General features: G+C 41.7%; 2 protein-coding genes across 4 annotated transcripts; one reads left to right on the forward strand and one right to left on the reverse strand.

Annotated features, from left to right (window-relative positions):
- Positions 1-101: 101 nt before the first annotated feature.
- On the forward strand, positions 102-8569 carry KIF20A (kinesin family member 20A). Of its 2 annotated transcripts, none has more exons than XM_045184000.2 (19): positions 102-224; positions 671-856; positions 2258-2365; positions 2469-2588; positions 3290-3428; positions 3551-3738; positions 3825-3954; positions 4132-4326; positions 4432-4543; positions 4646-4714; positions 4934-5077; positions 5225-5390; positions 5487-5651; positions 5782-5921; positions 6065-6167; positions 6475-6673; positions 6891-6982; positions 7210-7347; positions 8003-8569. In XM_045184000.2, the coding sequence occupies exons 2-19, from the start codon at positions 692-694 to the stop codon at positions 8318-8320; spliced, it is 2691 nt and encodes an 896-aa protein (XP_045039935.1). In that variant the 5' UTR covers positions 102-224; positions 671-691; the 3' UTR covers positions 8321-8569. The 2 variants fall into 2 exon arrangements, with proteins under 2 accessions (XP_045039935.1, XP_045039936.1); XM_045184001.2 differs by having other exon boundaries at positions 111-224; positions 720-856.
- Positions 8570-8606: 37 nt separating this feature from the next.
- Positions 8607-25519, reverse strand: CDC23 (cell division cycle 23). Of its 2 annotated transcripts, XM_024575155.3 has the most exons (16): positions 25342-25519; positions 25182-25254; positions 23176-23313; positions 22268-22310; positions 21678-21783; positions 21446-21578; positions 19559-19736; positions 19381-19478; positions 19155-19236; positions 14597-14750; positions 14357-14476; positions 13912-13987; positions 13526-13587; positions 12514-12592; positions 10183-10302; positions 8607-9991 (listed from the first exon to the last, which is right to left on the reverse strand). In XM_024575155.3, exons 1-16 carry the CDS (start codon positions 25500-25502, stop codon positions 9821-9823), a joined length of 1794 nt encoding a protein of 597 aa, XP_024430923.2. In that variant the 5' UTR covers positions 25503-25519; the 3' UTR covers positions 8607-9820. The 2 variants fall into 2 exon arrangements, with proteins under 2 accessions (XP_024430923.2, XP_053769166.1); XM_053913191.1 differs by lacking the exon at positions 25182-25254 and having other exon boundaries at positions 8760-9991; positions 25342-25440.
- Between the last annotated feature and the right edge of the window lie 1707 nt (positions 25520-27226).

Consider the following 27226-nt stretch of genomic DNA (forward strand, 5'->3'; position numbering starts at 1 on the left):
CGTATCCCGACTCCCCTTTCCCCCTTCCCTTGCGCTGATTGGTAACTGCAGGCTTCTCTCTGTGATTGGCGGAACGAACGCAGCGCGTAATTTAAAACATTGTATCAGTAAAAGAAGTGCTTCTCGCGGGCGGAGTTGTGCTCCGTAAAAGGCCCAAGTCGGGGTTCGCCCGCGGGAATCTGAGTGGGGCGGTACGAAAGGAGAAATTAGTGTCTCGTCTTCGGGTGAGTATACGGCTGTGCTGGAGCCCAGCTGGGGTACCAGCTCTTTCCTTTGCGGAATAGGCTGTCAGAAAGCGGAGCTGCTGCTATCACTTTTTCCTTAATACCTTTCTCCTCACTGTGAGCCTGGGGGTGAACTTGGAGAACGTTCCTAGGGTTACTGACACCACCTATGGGCGAGGCACCTTACTTCCAGCGATACCTTACGGGGTTTTTTTAGCTGGATATCTGTTCATTCCAGTTCGCGGTCGGAAATGCTTCAAACTGATTTCAATGATTAACTCCTCTAAACCCCTTCCCCTCTGCTGGCCGTTGAAGGGAAAAGGGGAGTAGGAATTGAGGCAGTGGGCCCAGGGTGCCCTGGGATAAGGGAATTGTTTCTTATCTAGAATCTGCAGCCCTTTCTGTCTTTAAGGTTCTTCTCCCTCCTCACTTTCGTCTCTTTTTAGACCTAAGCTGTCTCGGCTGTTATGTCGCAAGGTATCCTTTCTCCACCAGCCGGCTTGCTGTCCGATGAGGAGGTCGTAGTCTCCCCCATGTTTGAGTCCACAGCTGCAGATTTGGGGTCTGTGGTTCGCAAGGACCTGCTGTCAGATTGCTCTGTCATCTCCACCTCCCTCGAGGACAAGCAACAGGTAAAGGAGTTGGTGCGTGGTGGGAGCAGAATAGCCTACAGAGTAACAGGTCAGAGACCAGCAATCCTCAGATTCTGAGAATTCAATTCAAAATTAAGAGCATGACAAGTAAAAAAGAACTGTAGAGTTGTGTGTTCATAAGACCTATAGTTTGCATTGCATTAATGAAATACCCTGAGCTGTGTGCATACTATCAGTTAATCCTATGAAGGAGGGATAATAGTTACCTCTCCTTCAACTTGAGGCCCAGAGGCCTTAAAGAATTTGCACAAGATTATACTGCCATTAAGTAGGTCGAATGTACATTCAAGTTTTAATATCAACCATAACTTCCATTTATGGAGCCTTTCTTCCTGTGAGGCTGGAATTTCTCATTGATACTTGGGACCAGACAATTCTTCGTTGTGTGGGTCTGTCCTGTGCATTATAAGGTGTTTAGCAGCATTTCTGGCCTTTGCCCACTAAGTGTTAGTAGTACCCTCCCACTTGTGACAACCTAGAAACCTTTCCTGACACTGCTAACTGTTCCTTTGGGAGGGAAGTGGCCCTGGCTGAGAACAACTCTACTCAAAAGTCTCCTTTTTTTTGAGAGCACATTTATTAAAGCTGGGGACAGTGAAACAAGGAAGGGCCTATGAAAGAAGAAGTAACAGGAAAGACTAGGCAGGGCTGCTGTGCTCACTGGAGAGTCAGAAAAAAGGGGGCCTTGGAGACAGGTTCAGGGGGTTAGCCCAAGATGAGCTGGTGCTGCCCATTGCTCCCCTGGTTGCAAGACTCATGGGGCCCCTTAGAGTTTAGGAGATGCATGCCTGTGGGGGAAGTTGAAGGGGTAGGAAGGGCACAGGTGTGCTCCCAGGAGGGATAGTGTGCCTGAAGTCTCCTCTTTTATAGAGAAAATTTTATCAGAGCAGGAGTCCTGATAATTCCTTTTAGAGTTCCTGGGCCATAATAGGGAGATCTGTAAATATCTGTTGAAAGAATGAGATGGGTACTATTATTAACCCCAGTCTACAGATAAGGAAAGTGAGGCAAAGAAAATTTAAAGAACTTGTTCAAGATCTCATAGTTACTAAATGATGGAATTGGGACTCAAATTCAGGTGTGTCTACCTCCAAGGTGCTTAACTACTGTGCTTTACTATAATATCACATGCTGATTTTCATATCAGTCAATCATATCTAACTCTGGGTCTGGAAAGCCAGGTTTGTAGGATACCGAAGAGACAGGGAAGGTGATAAAATACTGAGAAAGTCCATGTGAGTTGGAATGGTTATGGAATCAAAGAGTAGCTGCAAAGAGACATTGGAGGTAGAACGAGGGAACTGTTAGCACGATTCCCAGGAACTGTGCTATGCTTGCCCATCTGCTCAGATAACTGCTGAGATCAATCTGTTGTTCCAGCCTGGAATTCCACCACAGGTTCCATCTGAGGACAGTACTGAGAAGGTGAAAGTATACCTGAGGGTCAGGCCCTTGTTGTCTTCAGAGTTGGAACGGCAGGAGGATCAGGTGAGTTTCCAAGGAGGGGGGATTCAAGGTGGGAGTGATGCAGTACAGAAGAGGTTTTCAGGAATGTTTCCTTCTGTGTCAACTGTGTTTTCCTCCCTCTCAGGGTTGCATACATATTGAGAATGTGGAGACCCTTGTCCTACAGGCACCCAAAGACTCCTTTGCCCAGAAGAGCAATGAGCGGGGAATTGGCCAAGCCACTCACCGGTTCACCTTTTCCCAGGTATGGAGGTACTGGTCTGTGAATAAGAGACCAATGTGTAGGAGCGACTTTATTCCCTCTTTAGAGGGAAAGCATTTTACTTGACGGTGAGTTTCTTATACAGGTGGGCAAAAATACGTTTACAGTTGTGAGTAATGAAACACAGAGTTTACTCTTGTATTATTATTATTAATTAGTGTATTATTTTCCATATGAACTACTGGAAACCTTCTTTTTCCCTCACCCTTTATGGGCATGTCTTCAACTTTGGGACCCTTGTTATGAACTAGTCAGTGTGTCAAGTAGCTTATATGCATTAATTCCCAGCAACTCTATTATAATGATCATAAATGTCCCTGTTTTCCTGACAAGGATACTGTGTGGCTCAGTGAAGCTATTAATTCAGTGGTAGAGTTAGGACTTGACTCTAGATCCATCCATCTCCTAAGACCATGCTTGTGACCATTATGTTGCCCCACTGTGTGTGCATTGGACTTAATGGATAGCATTCCTTAGAGATTTGTTAATCTGGATGAAAGATGGACTGGCAGAGAGTGGTTGAGTCCTCAGTGTTTAGGGAGCAGCTGGTAGCAATGCAGGAAGAAGTCGCTTGAGTATTGTCCATAGCCAACCACCCAGGGAGAGATGCATTGGCTAGCTCTGCACAGAAAAAGCGAGTGGGAGATGAAGGATGGACCTCTGAGAACTGGATCTGTCCCTAGATCTTTGGGCCAGAAGTGGGACAAGCATCCTTCTTCAATATGACTGTGAAGGACATGGTAAAAGACGTACTCAAAGGACAGAACTGGCTTATCTATACATATGGAGTCACCAATTCAGGGAAAACCCACACGATTCAAGGTAAGTAGTAGGCCTCACAGGATTTCTGATGGGCTTGTAATGGTACTGTCTTTGCCTTTTGATGCTCATGATTGGAGGAGAGAGGCACTTGCCTCAGGTATCCATCTTTCACATTCTTCCAGGTACTATCAAAGATGGAGGGATCCTGCCCCGGTCCCTGGCTCTGATCTTCAATAGTCTCCAAGGCCAACTTCATCCCATACCTGATCTGAAGCCCTTGCTCTCTAACGAGGTAATCTGGCTTGACAGTAAGCAGATCCGGCAGGAGGGAATGAAGAAACTGGCCCTGCTGAATGGAAGCCTCCAAGAGGTGAAGTGTTGGTGTCCACAGATGGGGGAATAGAGGGACAAATCTCTGAGAAGTTTTATACTGATTTTCTCCCTGGGCCCCTCCAGGAGGAGCTGTCTACCTCCTTGAAGAGGAGTGTCTACATTGAAAATCGGATTGGTACCAGCACCAGCTTTGACAGTGGCATTGCTGGGCTCTCCTCCACCAGTCAGTTTACCAGCAGTAGCCAGCTAGATGGTGCGTATGACTGGGCTTATTGTCCAGTAATAGTAAGAACTCACTCTCTACTCCCAACAACTGCCAGGGGTAGAGACCGGAGGTTGTAAACTGAGCTCTGACTTCCAAGACCCCATAGGCCAAAGGGGAGATGTACTACTGTAGGATTGATGCCCTATACATTTGCTTCTTCCCCAGAAACAAGTCACCGCTGGGCACAGCCAGACACTGCCCCAATAAGTGTTCCTGCAGACATTCGCTTCTCCATCTGGGTCTCCTTCTTTGAGATCTACAATGAACTGCTTTATGACCTGTTAGAACCACCTAGCCAGCAGCGCAAGAGGCAGGTTCTGCGACTGTGTGAGGATCAGAATGGCAATCCCTATGTGAAAGGTATGGGAAAGCGAGGAGGCTGGCATGAACCCTGGAGAGGACTTGGGGAGAGACTAGGAAGAGTCAGGTATTCCCATCTTATGTATACCCTTCTCTTGGCCTCAGATCTCAATTGGATTCATGTTCAGGATGCCGAGGAAGCCTGGAAACTCCTGAAAGTGGGTCGTAAAAACCAGAGCTTTGCCAGCACACACCTGAACCAGAACTCCAGCCGCAGGTGAGTGGGTTGTGAGAGCCAACCTTTCATTGTGTTCTGGGAAATGATGGCCCTCCATCTGGTCATGGAAGATGTACAATGACTCTTCTTTTTAACTTCTAGTCACAGCATCTTCTCCATTCGGATCCTCCACCTTCAAGGAGAAGGGGATATGGCCCCCAAGATCAGCGAGTAAGATTATTCATTTAGAAATCTGAACTTCTTGGCCATGAATAGTAGTAGGGGGAGGGGAGTTAGGGAGGTCCTCAGAGAAATTATTTGTTAGATTCTTGTTCTCCTTCCTTGGGTAGAAAGATTCTTGGTAGGTCTTCCCTTTTTCAGAACTATATGAAGAGCTGAAAGGTTCATGACATGTGGGATCCTTATGTGCAATCTTGTCCATCTTTCAAGGTTGTCGCTCTGTGATCTGGCTGGCTCAGAACGCTGCAAAGATCAGAAGAGTGGTGAGCGACTGAAGGAAGCTGGAAATATTAACACTTCTCTGCATGCCTTGGGCCGCTGTATTGCTGCCCTGCGCCAAAATCAGCAGAACCGGTGAGCATTTGGCTGCAAGTCATGGGCTAGGATGGCCTGGAGCCCTGCAATTTACTAAAAAGTTTCTGGTTACTACTGGGGATGGTGCTACAACACCCCAAGGGCTCGAGTTCTGCTCACAGCTCTACTCTTCTGATTCCCTGGCAGGTCAAAGCAGAACCTGGTTCCATTCCGTGACAGCAAGTTGACTCGAGTGTTCCAAGGTTTCTTCACAGGCCGAGGCCGCTCCTGCATGATTGTCAATGTGAATCCCTGTGCATCTACCTATGATGAGACCCTTCATGTGGCCAAATTCTCAGCTATTGCCAGCCAGGTGAGAAGCTGGTACCTTTGGAATGGTACCTTAATTTAAGAAAGTTACTAGGGACTAGTAATGGATTCAGTAAAGTTTCTTTTTCCCACCTGCTAGCTTGTACATGCACCACCTGTACAACTAGGGTTCCCATCGCTACATTCATTCATCAAGGAACACAGTCGGCAGGCATCTCCCAGCTTAGAGACAGAAACTAAGACAGACCCAAGCCTTGATGATGACATTGAAAATGAAGTTGATATCTCCATGTATGGCAAAGAGGTGAGAATACAGGAAGGTTTTGATGCAAGAGCTTGATGGCTACACATTTTCCATGATGCCTTTCAGGTAGACCTGTGCCTTTTAAGGGGCATAGCTATCTGATGACCTCTGACCTGTGTGTCCCCTGTAGGAGCTCCTACAGGTGGTAGAAGCCATGAAAGCACTGCTTTTGAAAGAACGGCAGGAAAAGTTGCAGCTGGAGATGCAGCTCCGTGATGAAATTTGTAGTGAGATGGTGGAGCAGATGCAGCAGCGTGAACAATGGTGCAGGTACCAGCTGAAGAAACAAACCCTCTTTGTCTGTCACCTGGACCAGTGGTGGGAAGTAGGAACTAGCATGGTGTTGTGCCTCAAGATGTCCTCTATGTTCACTCCTCATAATCTTCACTCACTTCATTTTTCTCCTCTGACAGTGAACATTTGGACACCCAAAAGGAACTATTAGAGGAAATGTATGAGGAGAAACTAAAGATCCTCCAGGAGTCACTGACAAGTTTTTACCGAGAAGAACTTCAGGTGAGTTGCCCTGAACCAGCTGCAACTGGCTACTCAGATTCCCATCACTAGCTTGCCTGAGATAAACAGATTTTATCAACTCTGGTAGGGGTGGGAATACTAACTCACTTCTCTCTAATATCCTTAGTGCTGTCCCAATCTATGTTTGATAAACTGATTAAAGATTTACTTGGTCAGGAAATGGTATACATGCTAACAAACAGGCTTTTGAGGTTTAAGTATCAGGGAAGGTTTTGTTCATTATTCAGTTGTCTGTTCCTGCAGTATTTGACTGTGGATGGAACTGTGCTCTCTGCTTCCCTCTAAGGAACGGGATGAGAAGATCCAAGAGCTAGAAGCTCTCTTGCAGGAATCCAGACAACAGCCAATGGTCAATCAACAACCAGGGTCTGAATTGTCCTTACGGAGGTCCCAAAGGTTGGCAGCTTCTGCCTCCACCCAGCAGCTCCAGGAGGTTAAAGCTAAATTGGACCAGTGCAGAGAAGAGCTAAATGCCACCACCGAAGGTGAGGAAGGACAGAGGGCAAGACGCCTAACAGTGACTCAAGGAAGAACTATTCTCCAAACTTCGACCTTCTGGCGCCAACTTGGAGCTACATCCCCCAACCATTCACTCTAGGATGCACAGGGACTTTTTATATTTGCTGCAAGCTACTATTAACTCAGAGGTAAGTCTAAGATTAGAAAGGCTATGTATTGAAGTTTGTTGTTTCCTTCCCTCAGAGCTGCAGAAGTATCAGAAAATGTTAGAACCCCCACCCTCAGCCAAGCCCTTCACCACTGATGTGGACAAGAAGTTAGAGGAGGGCCAGAAGGTAATTACCTTTCTCTGTTACCAAAGCTCTTACCTAAGGCAATTTCTAACACTATATCCCTGGTGCATGTAAGGATAAGATGTTTTTATGTACTGTGCTGGAGAGTGGCTACTTTATTCAGCTGACTGGCCTTTCTAATTTTACTTCTCTTCAAATGGATCTGTCTCCTCCAGATCATTTTCCTGGTTGATCTTGGCCACAATTTGTTACTACTCCTCCTTTTTCAGAATATAAGGTTGCTGCGAACAGAGCTTCAGAAACTTGGTGAGTCTCTCCAGTCAGCAGAAAGGGCCTGTTGCCACAGCACTGGGGCAGGAAAACTTCGCCAAGCCCTGACCGCTTGTGATGACATCTTAATCAAACAGGTTAGGACAACCTAAATATTCCCTTTTCTCCCAACAGCCCACTCCAGAGTTAGGTGAGAAGGGGAATGAGGAGCCAAAAAGAAAGGTAAAGATGGTAAAGATTTTTAGGGTATTCTTATAGTAAAGGGAATTTCTCTTCCTTGCAAAATAAAAAGAACCATTCACTAAGTACAGGTACTGTATAAATTTATGGAATTTTCTGTATTATAACAACCCTAGGGAGATGGATATTACCACATTTCATCCAAGATGCATAAATTGTAAGAAACCATTATTTTATGTTCCCCTAAGACAAAACAGTCACAATTAAGCTATGACATTTGTCATCAGAAAATGCACTCTGATTGTAATTAAAATGTAAAAAAAAAAAATATGTCTTAGACTAAACACAGCATTTAATTTTAATACCTAGGGACTGAAAAGGTTAAGTAAACTTATTCAAGCTTCTATCACCTTATGTGTTAGAAAATGGCCCTATATCCAGGGCAGTTTGACTCTTAAAAGAAAATAACTCCATTCACTTATAAGGTCTGACCCTAAAGGGTTGATCTTTATAAAAACAATTGTAACTAGTAGTAGATGGCACGTACTACCTTGTCTTCTTGTTTCTCTAATATACGTAAATGTTTTCTGTAACTTTATTGATCTTCCTTAGGATCAGACCCTGGCTGAGCTGCAAAATAACATGATGTTAGTAAAACTGGATCTTCGGAAGAAGGCAGCGTGCATCGCAGAGCAGTATCATACTGTGCTGAAACTCCAAGGCCAGGCCTCTACCAAAAAGCGCGTTGGGGCCAACCAGGAAAACCAGCAACCAAACCAACAGCCCCCAGGAAAGAAACCATTTCTTCGAAACTTACTTCCCCGAACACCCACCTACCAAAGCTCAACAGACTGCAGCCCTTATGCTCGGATCCTGCGCTCACGGCGCTCCCCTTTACTCAAATCTGGGCCTTTTGCCAAAAAATACTGAGGTTGTGGGGAGGAAGAGGGCAGTCCTTGTCCTTCAGTGGGTCAGCTACTCAGCTTAAGAAATAGGTCTCTTTTAAGCTTCACCATATACCTGGAACTTGATACAAAATGCAATATTCTAACACTAGTTGTTTACCCCTCCTTTTGTAATATAATCACCTATGTAATCTCATACTTTTTTACTTGTATGGTTTCTGTGCACACAAAAAAACTATTAAATATATTGCTCACATTTGTTTTACATTTTTTAATTTGAATGCCAAATTTAGCAAAATCATTGAATTACAAAAAGGCAGAAAAATTGAAATCAAACTTCATTCAGGCCCATGGAAACCTTGCATAGGAATGGCATTAGATACCTAAGAAAGCTTGGCAAGAAATGAATCCATGGGACATTAGACACTCTAACCCTCCCTTAATATAAAATGAAGTGTCACATAGTAGGAGGTGAATGGGTAAGAAACTTGTTCTAGAAACATGAACATAGAAAGGCTGGGTCCTGAACTCAAAATAATGTGTATCCCCCACTATACAAATTCATTACAGCATACATAGTCATAGCATATTACCTCCTACTGAATACACATGCACAGGCTTGAAACCCTCTGGGAGCACACTAACAGTGACTTCCTTTACCTTGTCTAATCCTACTATGCCTGAAAAAATACTCTGTTGGAGATAGAGGGGAAAAAATGACAATTACATCAAAAATATTAAAACAGACCAGCTTGAAAGTTTATTCCCAAAATTCCATGAAATTATCTGTCATCTTATCTCCTTACTTTGCTTTAATGAGATATAGATAACCCTGTAAGACATCCTTTGCCCTCAGAAGGGGCCTTCATGCTCTTTTCTGAGATTTTTTTTTTTCCCTTCTTTTATTCAACTCTAGTAAGTTACTCCAATTTGAAAGCTTAGGAGACTTCAAAACTATATTTTGGAAGAATCTCTCTAGAGTAAGAACAAATGTACAGATATGTCTATTCCATCTAGACATAATATCTGACACCAGAATAGTCATGCTCAACAAGTCCAAGAACGACAAGGTCATGTCTATTCAGTGCCCTGCCCTTGCTATGGTATCCAGTGACCCTATTGTCAGCAGAGGGCAGAGTCACAGACTTTTCTCCCTTCCTTACCTCTCGAGAAATCACCCACTCCCAGCAGCATTAAAACTTTGTTCCTGTAGCCTTGCAGGGGCTAAAGTGCTATTACAGAGAATTTGGGGGGCAGCGGTGGGAGAAACTGGGAAGAAAGCCAAGATCTGTAGCTACTCTCTGAACATAAGAAGATAGAAGTGCTTCTAAGTGGCAAGACAATGTCTTTTCCTGCCAGGATTCTGTCAGTCTACTCTGAAGGTGATTCTGTAAACTCTGCCCAAGGAGTTTCCATCTGTACACACCAAAAGAACTAAGGTGCTTAGAAGAACAGACATGGACTTTTGTACGTGGTGGTAAGGCTTAATTTGGGTCTAGCTGTGTGCTAGCTTGAAAGTAGCCAACTATGGTGTGACTGAAGACAGGTTGAGTGGAGAAACTCTGCGCGTAGGAGTGTTGTTAGCAGAGAGTGAAGCAGGGAGGAAAAAGGGAGCAGGCATCTCGGTGGAAGGAGTCTCTCCTTGGTTCCGAAGCTGCAGGATTTGCCGGAGCAAGGCCTTACCTTCTTCCCGGGTCTGAAACAAAGGCAGGCAACTATTTCAAAATATGTCCAAGGATATTCTCAAAAACAGGTTCTCAATACTCACATATAAGTTCCACAAATCAAGGTAGCCTTTATTCCTCTTATCTACTTTCCACCCACAGATCATGGTAAAGATCATATGTTCAAGCCTAAAATCTACTCTATTGAAAAACTAATACTCACATCATTGAATGCACAGCACTTTTGGGCACAAGTTGAAGCTTCATCCCACAGTTTGCACTTAAAATAGTATTGGGCCAGATAGCGGAAAGCTGTGCTCTCCTCCAAGTGTTCCACTATTTCCTAGATAGGGAAAACAGAAATGACTGAGGTCAGAGCCTTGGCCTTGTAGCTCAGTCAGTAGAGAGCGGACCTGATACGCCAAGGTTGCAGGTTCAATTCCCAGTTAGCACACTTACAAGAATCAACTAATGAGTGCAGAACTAAGTGGAACAACAAATTGATCGATTAAAAATACTGATAAAAAGACTCCTGGCCAAGATAGAGGTATAGGTAGACACACTGTGCCTCCTCGCACAACCAAAAGAAGGACAACATCAATTTAAGAACAAAAAACGACCAGAACTGACAGAAAATCGAACTGTATGGAAGTCCGACAACCAAGGACATAAAGAAGAAACATTTATCCAGACCGGTAGGAGGATCCCAGACGGGAAGCCAGGTGGAGAGGACACGCAGCAAGGCGTCGGCTGGTGAACCCAATGAGGTAGCGGACTGAGGAGCAGGGTGGGCAAAACTGCAGCTGGCCGGCGAGGCAGCAGCTAGTGGACCAGGTGACAGACCACGCAACCCAGAGTTCCAGGGTGGGGAAACAAAGCCTCAAACCACTGACTGAAAACACATGTGGGGGTTGAGGCAGCAGTGGGAGAAACTCCCAGCCTCACAGGAGAGTTCCTTGGAGAGACCCACAGGGTCCCAGAATGTACACAAGCCCACCCACTTGGGAACAAGCACTAGAGGGGCCCAATTTGATTGTGGGTAGGGAAGGGAGTGACTAAAATCCCACAGAGAGTGGAGCAAGGACCATTGCTCCCTCTCGGCCCCTCCCCCACGTACAGGGTCACAGCTCATTGACCAGCATCACCCCGCCCCAGTGAGCACCTAAGGCTCTGCCCCTTTATGTAACAGGCGCACCAAGACAAAAAAAATGGCCCAAATGAAAGAACAGATCAAAGCTCCAGAAATAATACATCTAAGCAACGAAGAGATAGCCAACCTATCAGATGCACAGTTCAAAACGCTGGTAATCAGGAAGCTCACAGAATTGGTTGAATTTGGTCGCAAATTAGATGAAAAAATAAAGGCTATGCTAAGAGGAACAAAGGAAAATGTACAGGGAACCAACAGTGATGCAAAGGAAACTGGAACTCAAATCAACGGTGTGGACCAGAAGGAAGAAAGAAATATCCAATCAGAAAAGAATGAGGAAACAATAATTTAAAAAAATGAGAGGCTTAGGAACCTCTAGGACATCTTTAAATGTTCCAACATCCAAATTATAGGGGTACCAGAAGGAGAAGAGGAAGAACAAAAAATTGAAAACTTATTTGAACAAATAATGAAGGAGAACTTCCCTAATCTGGCAAAGGAAGTAGACTTCCAGGAAGTCCAGGAAGCTCAGAGAGTCCCAAAGAAGCTGGACCCAAGGAGGAACACACCAAGGCACATCCTCATTACATTAGCCAAGATTAAAGATAAGGAGAGAATCTTAGAAGCAGCAAGAGAAAAGGACACAGTTACCTACAAAGGAGTTCCCATAAGACTGTCAGCTGATTTCTCTAAAAAGACCTTACAGGCAAGAAGGGGCTGGAAAGAAGTATTCCAAGTCATGAAAGGCAAGGACCTACATCCAAGATTGCTCTATCCAGCAAAGCTATCATTTAGAATGGAAGGGCAGGTAAAGTGCTTCTCAGATAAGGTCAAGTTAAAGGAGTTCATCATCACCAAGCCCTTATTATAGGAAATGTTAAAGGGAGTTACCTAAGAAAAAGAAGATAAAAAATATGAACAGTAAAAATGACAGCAACTCACAGTTATTAACAACCACACCTAAAACAAAAACAAAAGCAAACTAAGCAAACAACTAGAACAGGAACAGAACCACAGAAATGGAGATCCCATGAAGGGTTATCAACAGGGGAGTGGGAGAGGGAGAGAGGTGGGGAAAGGTACAGGGAATAAGTAGCATAAATGGTAGGTGGAAAATAGACAGGGGGAGGGTAAGACTAGTATAGGAAATGTAGAAGCCAAAGAACTCATATGTATAACCCATGGACATGAACTATGAGGGGGGGGGGAATGTGGGAGGGAGGGGGTGGGCAGGATGGAGTGGAGTGAAGGGGGGGTAAATTGGACAACTGTAACAGCATAATCAATAAAATATATTAAATAAATAACCTATTATCAAAAATAAAAAAATAAATAAAAAATAAAAATACTGATCAAAAGGACAAATGAGATCAGCAACCGAGCTCCCATGCTCATGACACATACCCCACAGGAATAGATGTCTTGGATGTATTTGATGTAACACTGGGCCGCCTGTTCTGACTCAGTCAACTGTTCATGAAGCCTACAAAAGAAATTGGTCTTTGAGTACAAATCCTGTCTCAAAGCAAAACTAGTGATAAAAAGTAAAAGCACATGATTAAGACCAAAAAATGGCAATATATAGACAAGTACAACTTTTGACATAAATGACAAACTGGGACCCAGTATAGTATTAGTGCCCAGGTGTGATAGTTATTTTATCAAAGCTGAAAATTGTTACTCTGCTACTGGGAATGGAGGGAGAGTTAGTAAATACTTAAGCTGGGTAAGACACCTTTGCAAAAACTTGCTGTTAATACCCTGAGTAAGGTTTTAAAAAGATACCAACCAATTCAGACTTTTTTCTAAGAAATCAGAAAAGATCTGGCAGGAGTAAAATTGCACTTAAGAACCTGTTTGTCTATCATTTCTGAGTTATTTCTTATTTTCCTAGTCCTTATTAGGAGGAGATCAGTACTTAGTTTTCCTAGATTGCTCTGATGTGGAAATTTCATTTCATTTCAATTCATTCTCAATCCCTTGCCTAATAGGAAAGCAATTCCCCCTTCAAAGAGTAGTGGCATTTTCTCAAATTAAGATGGCTAAATTTCCAGATAAGTATTCATACACCATGCTACATCACCGCACTCATGCAAGATGATGGATAGGAGGCTCTAGAGCATGCAAGACCCACCATACCAGAGAAGCCAACAGAAATATCAGTAGCAGCCCTGGCTGGTGTGGCTCAGTGGATTGAGCACCAGACTACGAACCAAAGGGTGGCTGGTTTGATTTCCAGTCAGGGCACATGCCTGGGTTTCAAGCCAGGTCTCCAAGTAGGACGGGCACTCGAGAGGCAACCACACATTGATGTTTCTCTCCCTGTCTTTCTCCCTCCTTTCCCTTCTCTCGAAAAATAAATAAATAAAATCTTTAAAAAAAAAATTATCAATAGCATTTTACTCCATTCACTCACTTTGCCAGTTTCACCAGAGCCATTTTCTCCACATCTCCCACGGCATAAGCTCTCCAATAACACTGTCAAAAAAATAAACCAGTCAATTTGACAATTGCCACACGTGCCAAGTCTAATCACGTAAAAGCTCAGGTCCTAAAAACCTCCCAAAACTCCAGATTTGCAGGATACAAGGCATTTTTATTGAATGTGATAGGTCCAGGCTATATAATACCATTCCCACTGATGATGTCACCCCAGCTTTGCGTTTAAGCCTATATACTTTTTCAGACTTCCCTATGTAGAGATGTCAGAATGAAGGAAAGTTAAAGAGCACAGATAGCCCCCAACTCTTCATCTAAACAGCAAATTTCCATTCAAATTCTCTAGGACTCAATTTCAGATACCTTTTTGGCTTCCACGAGTTGATTGAGTTTCTCATAACATTCTCCTAAAGCAACTAGCATACGAGAATCATTGGGCCTGAGAGAAAATAGGAATAGCAGTCTGAGCAAAGACTTTACACAGAGCTAGAAGTCCTCCCTTGAGTAACCACCACCACTACTACAGGGGTCCCCCACCCTTATTCGCGGTTTCACTTTCCCCAGTTTCAGTTACTGCAGTCTTAAACTATTACATGGAAAATTCCAGAAATGAACAATTCATAAGTTTTAAATTGATGAAATCTCAGGCCACCTTGCTTTCTCCCATCTGGGACATGAACCATCTCTTTGTCCAGTATATCTACACTCAATACACCACCCGCCAGTTAGTCACTTAGTAGCCATCAAAAGAGAAAGAAAAGCAGCAGCCCTTCCTACAACAAACATATTGTCAAGTGGCCAGACTTACCGCAACTGGTGGGCCCGCCTGTAGTAATAAAGGCAGTAAAATGGCATCTTTAGGATTTCATAGGTCTGCCCAAGGCCGTACCAGGCTCTGTAGTCCCGTTTATTAACCTCAATGGCATGTCTAAGAAATGGAAGATAGACCGGTAAAAGGGCAGAATCCAGGTTAGCAACCTGCAGGCTCAACAGAGGCTCCTAGTATCACGGCCACCTGTTCCACCTAACCCCACAACTAGGAGCTCACCTATAAGCCTGAATAGCAGCAGATGTGTTCTTCATTTCCATGTACTCATGTCCCATCAGTGTCCAGGCCCCAAGATACCGAGGATTCAATTTCAAGGCTCTCTGGAAATACAAGGCTGCTTTTTCATGCTGAGAACGCAAACTATAATAATTGCCTGATTGAAAAACAAAAATATGAATAATCAGAAAGATGAAAATACAAGTCCTCTAAAATAGACAGCATTTCACAGAGTGAGCATGAAAGCATAACCCACTCCCCCCACGTCCTTGCAGGAAAGCCAAACTGTACACAAGGGAAATATCATCGCTCCCTTGGGAAATACATATATCATCTATCATACATTCTGGTTAACAAAAAAAGTGTTCCCAAACACTCCAAGTTTTTCTTCACTTTATTTCATCTGGATATAGTCTTTATACACATATTTTCTTACAGGGTAGGAAGTTTCTAGAGTAAGCTTTAGATTCGTGGTTTTCCAACTATATTCCTAGAGTTCTAAGGAGGTTTCTCAAGGGTGAAAAATGGAGAGCTCTGAGCTCTCTCTCCCTCAGGAATCAAAGCAGTTATATTATCATTGGTCCTTAAAAAAGCAAGTCAAAGATATTAGGATTCTGTGAAAGATTTTATCTGAAGGGTACAAAAGCCATTTGTCTTATGTCAACTGGTAAATGGATGAACAAAATGTGGTATATATCCAAACAATGGAATACTAGTCAGCAATAAAAAGGAGCTAACTATTGATACATGCTACAACAAGGACGAACCTCAAAAACTGCTCAGTGAGAGAAGCCAGACAATAAGGCTAAATACTGCAAGATTTCATTTATACGACATTTCCAGAAAAGGTAAAACTACAGAGATTCAGAAGGCAGATCTGTGCCTGATAGGGGATGGGAGTGAGACTGACTACAAATAGACCCAAAGAAACTTTTTGGGGTGACAGAGTATCCTAAAGTGGATTATGCCTATGGTTACACAACTGTCTAAATTTATAAAAACTCATGGAATATAAAGATAAAGTGGGTGAATTTTATGATATGTAAATTATACCTCAATAAAGCTAATTTTTTAAAAACAGGATCAATTATAGCTATACCAACACTTGGAGGAATTTTTTATGAAATCTTGTTGAATGAAAAAAAGAAAATACAGAGAAATGTATATTTCTACATATTTTTAAAGATTTTATTTATTTATTTTTAGAGAGATGGGAAGGGAGGGAGAAAGAGAGGGGAAACATCAACAGCTGCCTCTCGAGCGCCTCCAGCTGGGGACCCGGACTGCCACCCAGGCATGTGACCTGACCAGGAATCAAGCAGGCAACCTTTCAGTTTATGGGATGATGCTCCACTCAACTGAGCCACACCAGCCGGGGCTAATGTGATCTATTTTTGTACAGCAAATAGCCCATTAAACCCTGCATATGTGTATATACATTTTTATGTGGTATGGGACATCCTAACACATGTATCTTAAAGGGGAAAGGGAGCAGCAAGCAAAATAAAAAACACCACCAAAAAAATCCTGCACTTCGAAAAATCTCCTTTATGTATAAATTGTATATGTACAAATAAACTAAATAAAAAGATAGGTTTTACACACACACACACACACTAACTTGAAGAGATTATGATATACTGTCAAGTGGAAAAAGCAAATTGCAGAGAAATTATAGAATATGATTCTATTTTGGCAAAAAACAAAAAAACTTCCATATTTTTTTTAATCTTTCTAGACCCAGCTGTTACTTTGATTTAGGGGAAATTATTTATAACAATTGTCTGCACCCTATACCTGATTGTTTAAGCACAAATTCAAGTTAATATTCACCTGGAAAAAAAGCAAAATGGAGAACTTTGTGTCTTGCACAAAGATATCTTTGCTTCTGCCCCTGACTCAGAGACAGAGACTAGGTAGAGTGTCCAAAGGTTAACTTTTGTAACAGAACAGGAGGAAATGGGGTGGGTAGTGGTAGCAAGGGTATAAGCCCTACCTGCTAACGGCGTCACGATGACAAAGGAGATGTTAAGAAGTTAGAATTGTTAAGTTCTGGACAAAGATTAAGTAGATGAGATTTTTTGACCAATTGGAACAGCTAAAAAGTACTGAATGATTACAATGCGCTGAGCAACTTACATTGTTTTTTGTTTTTTTAAAGAAGATTTTATTTACTCATTTTTAGAGAGAAGGCAAGGGAGGGAGAAAGAGAGGGAGAGAAACATTGATGGATGAGAGAAACATCCATTGGTTGCCTCTCACATGCCCCCTACCAGGGACATGGCCTGCAACCCAGGCATGTGTCCTGACTGGGAATCGAACCAGCAACCCTTTAGTTTGCAGGCTGGCATTCAATCCACTGAGCCACACTAGCCAGGACTAATGTTCCTTATTCTTAAATTTTAAGGTAGGTGGGCTGAATTCAACAAACATTTATTAACCATATCTCAGGAACTTTGCTGGGCATTACAGATATGCTGAGGAAGAAAACAGAGTTCATTGAAGGGTTCACCTGAAGTGATTAATAAAAAAACAAGAAACTCCTAAGTCATTCCTCTTCACATGTATGTCGCCTTTTCTTCTAATTGGCTTTAAGTCAATAGGTTTAAAAAAAAGAACTGTTCATTATCTTCCCTCCTTCTATTTCCTTTCTTCATGTAAAGGGCACTGTTATCAGTCTGGCTACCCAGACACCAATTACTGTTTGTTCTAGTTCCTAAATTCCTCTCTCCATTCCTCCTGCCAACACATCCTCATCTTAGGTGCTCATCATCCCTAGACTGGATTACTGCAAAAGACTCTTAGCTGGCCTCCGTGCCTCTAGTCTTGCCCTTTTTCTAATCCTCCCAGCACATGGTCTCCAATCATCATCTGAAAATGAAAACCTGAAAACTTTTATCACTCTGGTTTAAAATCCTTCAGAAGACTCCTACTGCCTTACGAATAAAATCTAAACTTTTAGCAAGACAAAAAAGGCTCAAGATCTAGCCCCTTTTTGTACATTCTTACTTCCCACACCATGCTTCAGGATGTTGAACTATTTCCAGCACAACATCTGTTCCGCAGGTAAATGCCTCTGCACTGCGTTGCCCTTCCCCAAGTCAACCCTTCTCCCTTGCTGAACCCTTCCACTCCTGCCTGTTCTTCAGGCATCACTTTCCCTAACCTCACACTGGATTTGATGACTTTACTATGTACTCTCTTATCATCCTATGTTTGCCTCAGTCATAACCCTCAGCCCATAGTATTATAGTTGTTTTATCACTGGCCTTCCTAAATAGGCAATCAGGGCAGGTACTACAATACAAAGCTCAGTGCCTGGCACTCAGAAGATGTATGAAGATATTTTCTGAACAAATTGAGAGTTCCACCCTCACCTTAATGGACTTCATAATGTTCTGATATTGAAAAGATTACTTGTTCCTACTCTTACCTATGTTCCCATAGGACTCACTATGTTTTTTTAAATAGTTATTTCCCATGCCAGACTACAATTTCTGCAAGGGCTGGAAATATTTATTGAATAATTAATGAATTGAAATCCTACCAGTTTATTAACAAAATCCTGAGCTTGAGAGATACAAATGTGTGATCTCAATGCAGTGCCACCAAAGACTCAGGGACACGTATATCTCTTTCATCTCTAGGGAACCTGTGCTTTCAGTCACAACCAACCAAGCTTACTTTTATCCAGGAGTGGCCATTCATCTCTTTCTATCAACTGATTGTCAGGCCACACTAGCATGGCCAAGTACATAGGACCATAGTTCTTAACCAGGGATGATTCTGACCCTAAGAGGTTATTTGGCAACACCTGCAAACATATATGATCATCATAGCTGGCGGAAGGGAGCCCTGCGTGGAGGTTAGGGATATGCTAACACCCTACAATGCATAGAACAGCCCACACACAAAAAGGCTATTAGCCCAGAATGTCATTAGTGCCAAAACTGAGACAACCTACTACAGAGAAACAGGTACTCTCATCTCTTTTCATAGGACTGGAAATTCTTACAAACTTTTCAGTAATTCTAAAATTTAAATATATATACTTTTCACTCAGTCTTTCACTGCTTATTACACAGAAATAATTGCATAAACATGCAAAAATAAATGTACACATACAAAGATGTTTCCTAAAGCAATTTTTATATTAACAAACACTGGTCATAACTTATATAATAGAAAACAATTAAATAAAAATGATGGCACATCTATATAATAAAGTACTAAATGGCCATCAAAAATAATAAAAATCTAGATGTACTAAAATAAAAAAAATGGAAAAGATATATTAAGTTAAAAAAAAAGAAGTTACAAAGCAGTGTGTATAATGATATCGTTTTTGCAAGCAAATTGTACACACACACACATTTTTAGTGTTTACACAGAGAAACATTCTGGAGCCATGTTCACCAAACAACCTTGGGGATGGGGTTACAGTGAGCTTTCACATTCTACTGTATATATTTTGTTACCTTTGACACTTTTATATTGTTGTTAGTTTTACATTTGAATTACTTACAATAAAGGTAAAACTTAAAAGAATAATGACTCTTACCAATTACACAGCACGTTTCTACACGATATTTATCAATCTCACAGAGGTTGTGAGCCAAATAACTCAACTCAGATTTCATGCTCTAGAAGAAAAGAAAAGGATGGTCTAAGCATGAAAAAGGAACCCCCTAAATTATTTTCCTTGTAGCTAATGCAACTGAGTGGTAATCCCACCCAGATGAAAACACAAAAGAGCTAATCAAGTCCAAGTAAAGGAAGTGACTCACCCTGACATAAAGAAGGTTGGAGAATGTGTCCATATTCTCAATCCTATAAGGGTCTTGTTTCCTTAGCTCATTAAAAATAGAGAGAGCTTTGTCAATATCTGCAGAAAGAAGATAGTTCAGAAAAGGACACAATGCTACTTTCAGGGTTTGATGGATTTCATTGTCCTTATTCACTTACCTCGGATATTGTGATAGGCAACTGCAATTTGGGAAACAATATATGAGCTCTTAGAGAAGCCTACATCAATGAGATTCTGATACTTTTGCAGAGCCTCCTCTATCAACTGCAGCTCTGTGTATATATGAGCCAGAAAAAACTCTTTCATCCAGGTGTCCGGCAAAGACAGGAACTTCAGCTGGCAGCAGGAGAGAGAGGGACATACTTAGTATACTTTGACCTCTCTCCAAATGAACATCAAGGGACTATTTTTGTCTACAGCAGCAATTTTCAACCATGTGCCACAAGTCAGGGGCACTGACCTCTTTTCCCTTAGATTGTCAAATTAAAAAAAAAAAAAAAAATGACAACAGCTAATACAACAATAGTCACCTGGTGTGAATGAATCAAAATTATAGCTATTTTTTTTGTCACATTGGCTACAAAATTTTAGTAATTAGTTTATGTGTGCCATGAGATGAAAAACATTGAAAATCACTGGACTTCATCACCAAAAGTTTATTACAGCACTTAATAATGAACACAGGCCAGTTCAATTATAATACAACTGACAAGCACAGTACAGAGAAAAGGCCTAGATGGGGAAAGCTTCAAAAAATAGGAGCTAAGGTGTCTTGGAGGATGGGTAAATTTGAATAGAAAAAAGGGAGTGGAGAGGAAAAAAAGACAATGTTCTATGCAAGGGCAACATAAATAGAAGGAAAGTAGTCATGAAGATTGTGGGTAAAGAAGTTGAGCAAACAAGCTTGTTTGAGTAAGACTGAACTGGTAGGGTGGGCCCTATGGCGCAACAAGAAATGGGATGCAAATAGGAAACCACTGCAGTTTTTTTGCAAGAGAATGACATGACGACATGCGTGTTTTAAGAATAAGTTTGGAACAGTATGCAGGATGGCTTGGAAATGGGAGCGTAAAGATGGGAAAGCTAGATAAAAGTATCTATTACTTATAAGAAATCCAAATTAGAGATGAAAACCAAGATGGCAAAGGAAGCTGAGACACAGAGATGCATACAAGAAAACCACGGCAATATCTGGTGACTGAATAGATAAAGGAAATAAGAGAAAGGGAAGAGACTAATATGATTCTGAGACATTAAGAATGGGTGTCTTGAGAAATAGTGCCACTAATGAGAGTCTATCGAGTTGGGAGAAAGAAGAACTTGGTAGGTAAGATGAGTGATTTGGTTTTGTGTATTTTGAGGAAAAAGTCTAGTAGGCAGTTAGAAACAGATGAACACAAGTAAACCAAGGTTAAGATTTGATACACAGATTTAGTAGCATATATCATTATTGGGGGAAATCAGTTAGACTTTGGCTCTGTGGAGCAAGCAAATGAAAATGTGTTGTCATTTCCATTAACTACTGGAGGACAGCAAAATAAACTCTGTAGACAATATTCTCTAATGATGACTAATAAAATGATTACAGTGTATAAAGCAATTTCATATACATTATTTCATTAATTAACAAATCTCTGTATCTTCACAGACTCCTATGAGTTCAGCAGAGACTTAACATATTTTAAATATAACCCTTGATATCAGATGAACCTTTCCTGCAGCATCTTTGGAATCAGGAGAGAAGCTATAATAGCATTTAGTCTATAAAACAAGTTAGAGTAAAATTTGAATGTGAAAACATGAACATGAAGATATTCTAATACGACTGGATACAAATCCAACAGCAACTACCAAACAAGAGCTAGACATCTGTCTTTCAAATGAAGACCTCAAGACCAAGATCCCAACAGTGAAAGAGACCAGAGAAGGAGCAAAGAGCTAGCTATCGTCAAAGGCTTGGCAAACCTCTCTCCCTCCACCCCATTATTACAGAATTACTTAAGACTTGAAGCACAGGGTTTTTCACACATCTCATCTCAATTTACCATCTCTTTGTCTGTAATCAAGTTACAGAGTTCTAGCCAGGCTCCCCAATGCAAAGGCAAAACATGAGTAGCCTCCACAAATACATCAATGGCCTCTTTCACCAAATCCAGTTTTCGAAGCACAACACCATACCTAGCAAAGAAGGAAACAATCACAAATGTTAATGCTCTGTAAGATCTCTTCTACCTAGGAGAATGTTACAAGGAGGTTCCAAGTTACTCTAACACTTACAGATAGAGGCCAAATCCATCAAGTTCCCGAGCCTGGTGCTTTTTGCTGAGCTCTACTCTCAATTCTCTAAGAGCCTCGTTTTTTACTTGTCCTTTTTCCAGAGGACCTAGGAAAGAAACAAAGTCTCTGATCTAAGAGAACACGTTGGTCTTCGTTTATAGACCTAGATATTCCCTTTGGCATCAAGCAGCTACACCTGAAACTTTCAGCAAGCACAAGTGGCCAAGGATATCTTACACAATTTGTTTATTTTTTTCCAAAAATCACAACCGATAATGGTCTGCAGTCACAGTTTTTTAGGACAAGTGTTTAAATTTTTGAACTAGCAACATTTAAAAATCAGAAGCCTCAACTAAAAACCTGAATTTCCAGCTTCAGGTTGAAGTAACGAGATAGGGCCTAGGGAAGAAAGCCCTGACTACTCCAGGCCACCAAGCAGCCCTCAGCTGGAGCAGGCTGACAATCAGCCAATTACGCCAACCGCTCTCCTTGGATTACTTCACACTTGTGTGTTATCTGCCCAGCTCCTATAGGCGTTTGTGTGTGCAACCCCTTGCTTTATCTAAAAGGTAAGAAAAAGAAATTCATACCTAGGCTATCGACTGTTTCATCATCCTTCTTCTTTTCTCCAGACTGGAAGAGAAAATTCACACACAGGTCCTTTTACCAACTTATTCTGAACCTGTTCTAAAATGAGCAGCCTGATTCTAATATCTCAAGGGCTCAAGACCAACCAAAATGGCATCGACTACTGGTCACTGACTTTACGTAACTATTCAGGGGCTACCACTGATCAAATCTGGAGTAATGTGAGTACCAAAATAATTAAGTACAGTACTGAATTATAAACAATTAAAAATAAAGGAATTCTTGAGCCCACACTGATAACAGATAGATAGGTCAGTGAAAAGGTGGGGACAGGCTCCTGCTTAGAGTAGAATGCCAAGTGGTGAGGAGTACATGTGGAGAGTGCTGGCGGGGAAAATCATCATTTTGCAACATCAAAGTAAAAAATACTTTAGGCAAGAAATAACAGTGAATTTCTTGACTAATGGATATTTAGGTTGTTGACATTTTGGGGGTATTACAAAAAATACCTCAATGAATAGCCCTGTACATACAAGCTTGTGCACATATTGAGGTATCTGCATTGGACAAGTTACTTAAAGTAGAATTGTTTGGTCATAGTATTTCAAATTAACATAATCGGCCAAAATTGACTTCCAAAACGGCTGTATGAACTTTTAACTCCTAAAGCGAGGTCTGCTGTTCCATACCTTTGTCAATATCTAAGATTATCAATACTTTAAATATTTTATTTCATATCGTCACTTTTTTACTTTATTTATGATAACTCCTTTATTATTGTCGAGTTTTTACAAAGTACATTCACCAAGTAGGCTACTGCTAAGCTACTTAAAAGATTTAACTCTTTCCACTTGGTTCTAAATATGGATGCTTCACTGAAGGTGGAATGACATGTTAAAACGGCCCTCACCAGATATCTAGAATACATGTACAGGAAATAGGCTTTCTTGCTATTGCAGCCATGCAGGAAATGTGCTGCCCGATCATACTCTTTAACATCAAAGTAGGCTTTGGCCAGGGTGTAAGCATCCATATCCTGGGCATCCTCCTAGAAACAAGACAAGTTTTTATAAGTGCTTGGGAAAAGGACAACAAAAGTTCAGATCCACGATATATATTCATGAATTTCAAAATATAAGAAAAAGTAATTTTTCCTCCTCCCCCAAAACCTGAAATATATGTAAAATATATTTATTTTTATCATAAAGCAAGGTCAGAGAACTCCCCCCCCCAATAAAACGTTGGGGAGAAAATAAATTTCTTAAACTATTTTATTTATTTATTGTCAGAGAGGAGGAAGGGAGAAAGAGAGGGAGGGAAACATCAATGTGTGCTTGCCCGTCACACACCCCTTACTGGGGACCTGGCCTTCAACCCAGGCATGTGCCCTGACTGGGAACAGAACTGGCAACCTTTTGCTTTGCAGTCCAGCACTCAATCCACTGATCCACACCAACCAGAGTGAAAAAATAAAAATTAAAAAAAAAAAAAACTAAACCAATACACTCAGAAAGGCTTGTTTCTGCAACTGTTGTGAAGTTGCATATAAGCTTTAGTATTAGGGACCTGTACTCAAATTTTAACTCTTTGATTTCTTGGTTTCATGACATTAGTAGGGAAGCTACGTAGTTTCTCTTGAGTATTCAGGTCTTCATCTGGAATAAGGAGCCAATAATACAGATTTGACATGAGGAAAAAGAAAAAGTCATGGAAAATGCCTGGCATTAGTATTTGACATTCCCTTCCTTCTCCAGGCTTTTAAATCCCTACAGAAATGCAATACATTGTGCAATTATACTTTTTATACTTCAAGAATGTATTGAAAAGCCCCGACCAGGTATCTCAGTTGGTTAGAGCATCGTTGGGATACGCCTAGGTTGGCCAAGGTTGTGCACTCAATACTCAGTCGGGGCACATGCAAGAATCAGCCAATGAATGCATAAACAAGTGGAACAACAAATCAATGTTTCTCTCTCTCCCCTTCTCTCTCTCTAAAAATCAATAAAGTAAAATTAAGTGTTGACATGTTAGTATTGCAAAAAGTATAGAATACTGCTATAATTCTCTACGTAAAAAAATGAAATGATGCATATTTAAGTTAAAAACATACAACCCTCTCCCTACCAAATTCTAGGAATAAGTTGATTAAAACTTTAATAATTTCATTCTCCTCATTCTTCTTGCCCCAAAACAGGAACCAAAACATATTTGGTGTGTCCTTCACTAGTAAAAATGTCTTTAAATGTGGCTATTCAGCTTAGGATTCTGGTGGCCCTTTTCACATCCAGTTGCCATTTGCTTATTTCTTCCCCTACCTCCTCTCACTTGCATTACACCTTTTGGGCTAAAGAACAGTCACTGTTTGTAAGTGCGGGGAGGAGGAGTTGGAGTCATGTAACAAATGGATTATGATAAAAGCATTCAGATTACACAAACTATGTAAACATATGTACTATAGATGACACATGAAATACATTCATATCTCATTTAATTCTCTCAGTATTTCCATAAAGTAAATACTATTATCCGCATTTCACAGATGAGGACACTGTGGTTCAGGAGGTTAAGCTGCCAAAAGTCACTAGAGTGACTGAGATTTGAACCCACAACTGTTTGAATCCAAAGCCAGTTTCGTACTGTTGTAAAAACCTTTAATTCTGCTCATCGTTAGGAGTATTGCCTATGCTGGGCTACAAAACCCAAAGGGCTGAAATCTTAAGCAAGGAGTGTTTACTTATTCTCTCCAGCTTAAGTGAAAGCACCACCAGATCTTTCAAAGCTCAACACAACCACCCAGCTCTTTAAAGGCTTGAATTCCCTCTACAAACAGTCCTGCTAAGTAGACTGCTCCCCTCAAGGGACAGGTCACTCGGTACCTCTTCGGTTGATGGGGAGCGCGGGCTGTGAAGTCCTTACCTCTGTAATAGGCGGAGGCGGCTGAAGCTCGGCCAGAGGCAACGCCGGAAGGGAGAAGGCTAACTCGGCGGACCTGGAACACCCCGGCAAACCGAATCAGCTTCACAAGACCCCCAAGGCCAAGGATTATGCCGGGCCCCCTCCCACCCCGACATCTTACCATTTGCTACTGTGCAGTAGGCCCCGCTCCCGGGTAAGGCCGGCGATAAGTAGCAGCTGCTTTTTAATTTCCCGCAAATTTGAGAAATCGCCGCTCGCAGACAATACAGGTACCCCTTGAGCCGTCAGGGCCACAGGGACTACAGAGGGACTCACAGCCATTTTTCCGTCTCAGCCACTCCAGCCAATCACCAGCGACAATACTAGCTGAGCGCCTGCACCAAAAAAGCTTGCCTGTTACTGGTGAATTCTCGCTCCAGGAAAACCAATCAGAGATCTCACATCCCGTAACGTCACCAAGAGGCCGGGAAAGAAGAAACAATTACTTTTCTTATTGGGCAAGAGCTACTGGGGCGGGAAAGTTAGAAACAGGAAAGGGAGGGAAAAAAAGCCACGATCTCGGGGCGTGACAGAGAGGAATAAGAGACTGGGAAATGTGCACTGGGAAGCTGGGGGTGGGAGCAGGAGCAAGAAAGAGTGCAGGGAGGGAGTGTCCTGCACCTTTGGGGTGATGTGATTGGACGAAAGATAGAGTGTTAGTTTGTGGGCGCAGCTTGTGCCACTGGATAACCAAGAGATGCCTGTGTCTAGTGAAACCTTTCAAAACAAATTACATCTTTCTCCCCCTACATGATGAATGAAAAGGCTTGCAAAATTGTGGGATGACATGTCGTCTTTCCTACCTACCCAAGCTTCTGGGTTTAGACGGTCTACACCAAGATCGGTCTTCTTCTTCTTCTTCTTTTTTTTTTTTTTTTTTTTTGCTAGTCATGGCCTAATAAACCCTTTATTTGATAAACGCTTTCAGCCGTGAATGTTAAAACTGTTTATTTAACAATGGCATTATAGGTAGTGATGCTTTTATGATTTTATATATTTATTTTTAGAGAGATTTAGAGAGAGGGGAAGGGAGGGAGAGAGAAAGGGACAAAAACATCGATGGGAGAGAGAAACCTCTATCCGTTGCCTCTCATTCGCACCGACCACGGACCGAACCTGCAACCCAGGCATGTGCCCTGACTGGGAATCTCTAACTGGTGACTTTTGGGTTTGGGGAGGATGCCCAACCAACTGAGGCACACTGGTCAGAGCCTATAATGCTTTTATAGGCTCCATGATTTGTTTAGAATTCTTACATTTTGCGTTTTATCAAATTGTTCTTATAATTGTATATAATTTTTGTTGTTCTTCAATAACAAGAAAATAGAGATGATTTCAAGATGCTTTTGGCAAGCACTACTCTACAAACACACATTTTTGGTGTAGCCAGTCTTTTCCCCCAAGGAATGAAAAGCTAAATTGGATATAATCATCACACAAAATTTTTTACAACTTTAAAAATCATAGCTGTTCTGATAGTATTGTGTTTTTCTTTATCTAATGTTATATAATATTTATTCCTCCACCATCCCTCACACTCCCTGCTACTACATGGACTTTATAGCTTCCTATTTTATAATACATTTTTTTCTATCACAAAATAACGTATGGTCAACACAAAAAACTTGAATACAGTAACCAAAAAGAAAAATAAATATACCACTTTACACCTATGAGAATGGCCAAAATCCAGAACACTGACATCAACTGCTGGCAAGGTTGTGGAGAAACAAGAACTTTCATTCAGCCCTGACCCACGTGGCTCAGTTGGTGGGGAGACGTCCTGCAAACTGAAAGGTCACAGGTTTGATTCCAGTCAGGGCACGTGCCAGGTTGCAGGTTTGGTCCTCATTAGGGACAAGTACAAAAAGCAGCCAATTGATGTTTCTTTCTCACACCAATATTTCTATCCCTCTCCTCCTTCCTTTCTCCTCTCTCTAAAAACAAACAAAAAGACCTCATCATTCATTGCTGGTGGGAATGCAAAATGTGCAACCACTTTGGAA

The sequence above is a fragment of the Desmodus rotundus genome, chromosome 10, assembly GCF_022682495.2.
Source record: "Desmodus rotundus isolate HL8 chromosome 10, HLdesRot8A.1, whole genome shotgun sequence".
Lineage (NCBI taxonomy): Eukaryota > Metazoa > Chordata > Mammalia > Chiroptera > Phyllostomidae > Desmodus > Desmodus rotundus.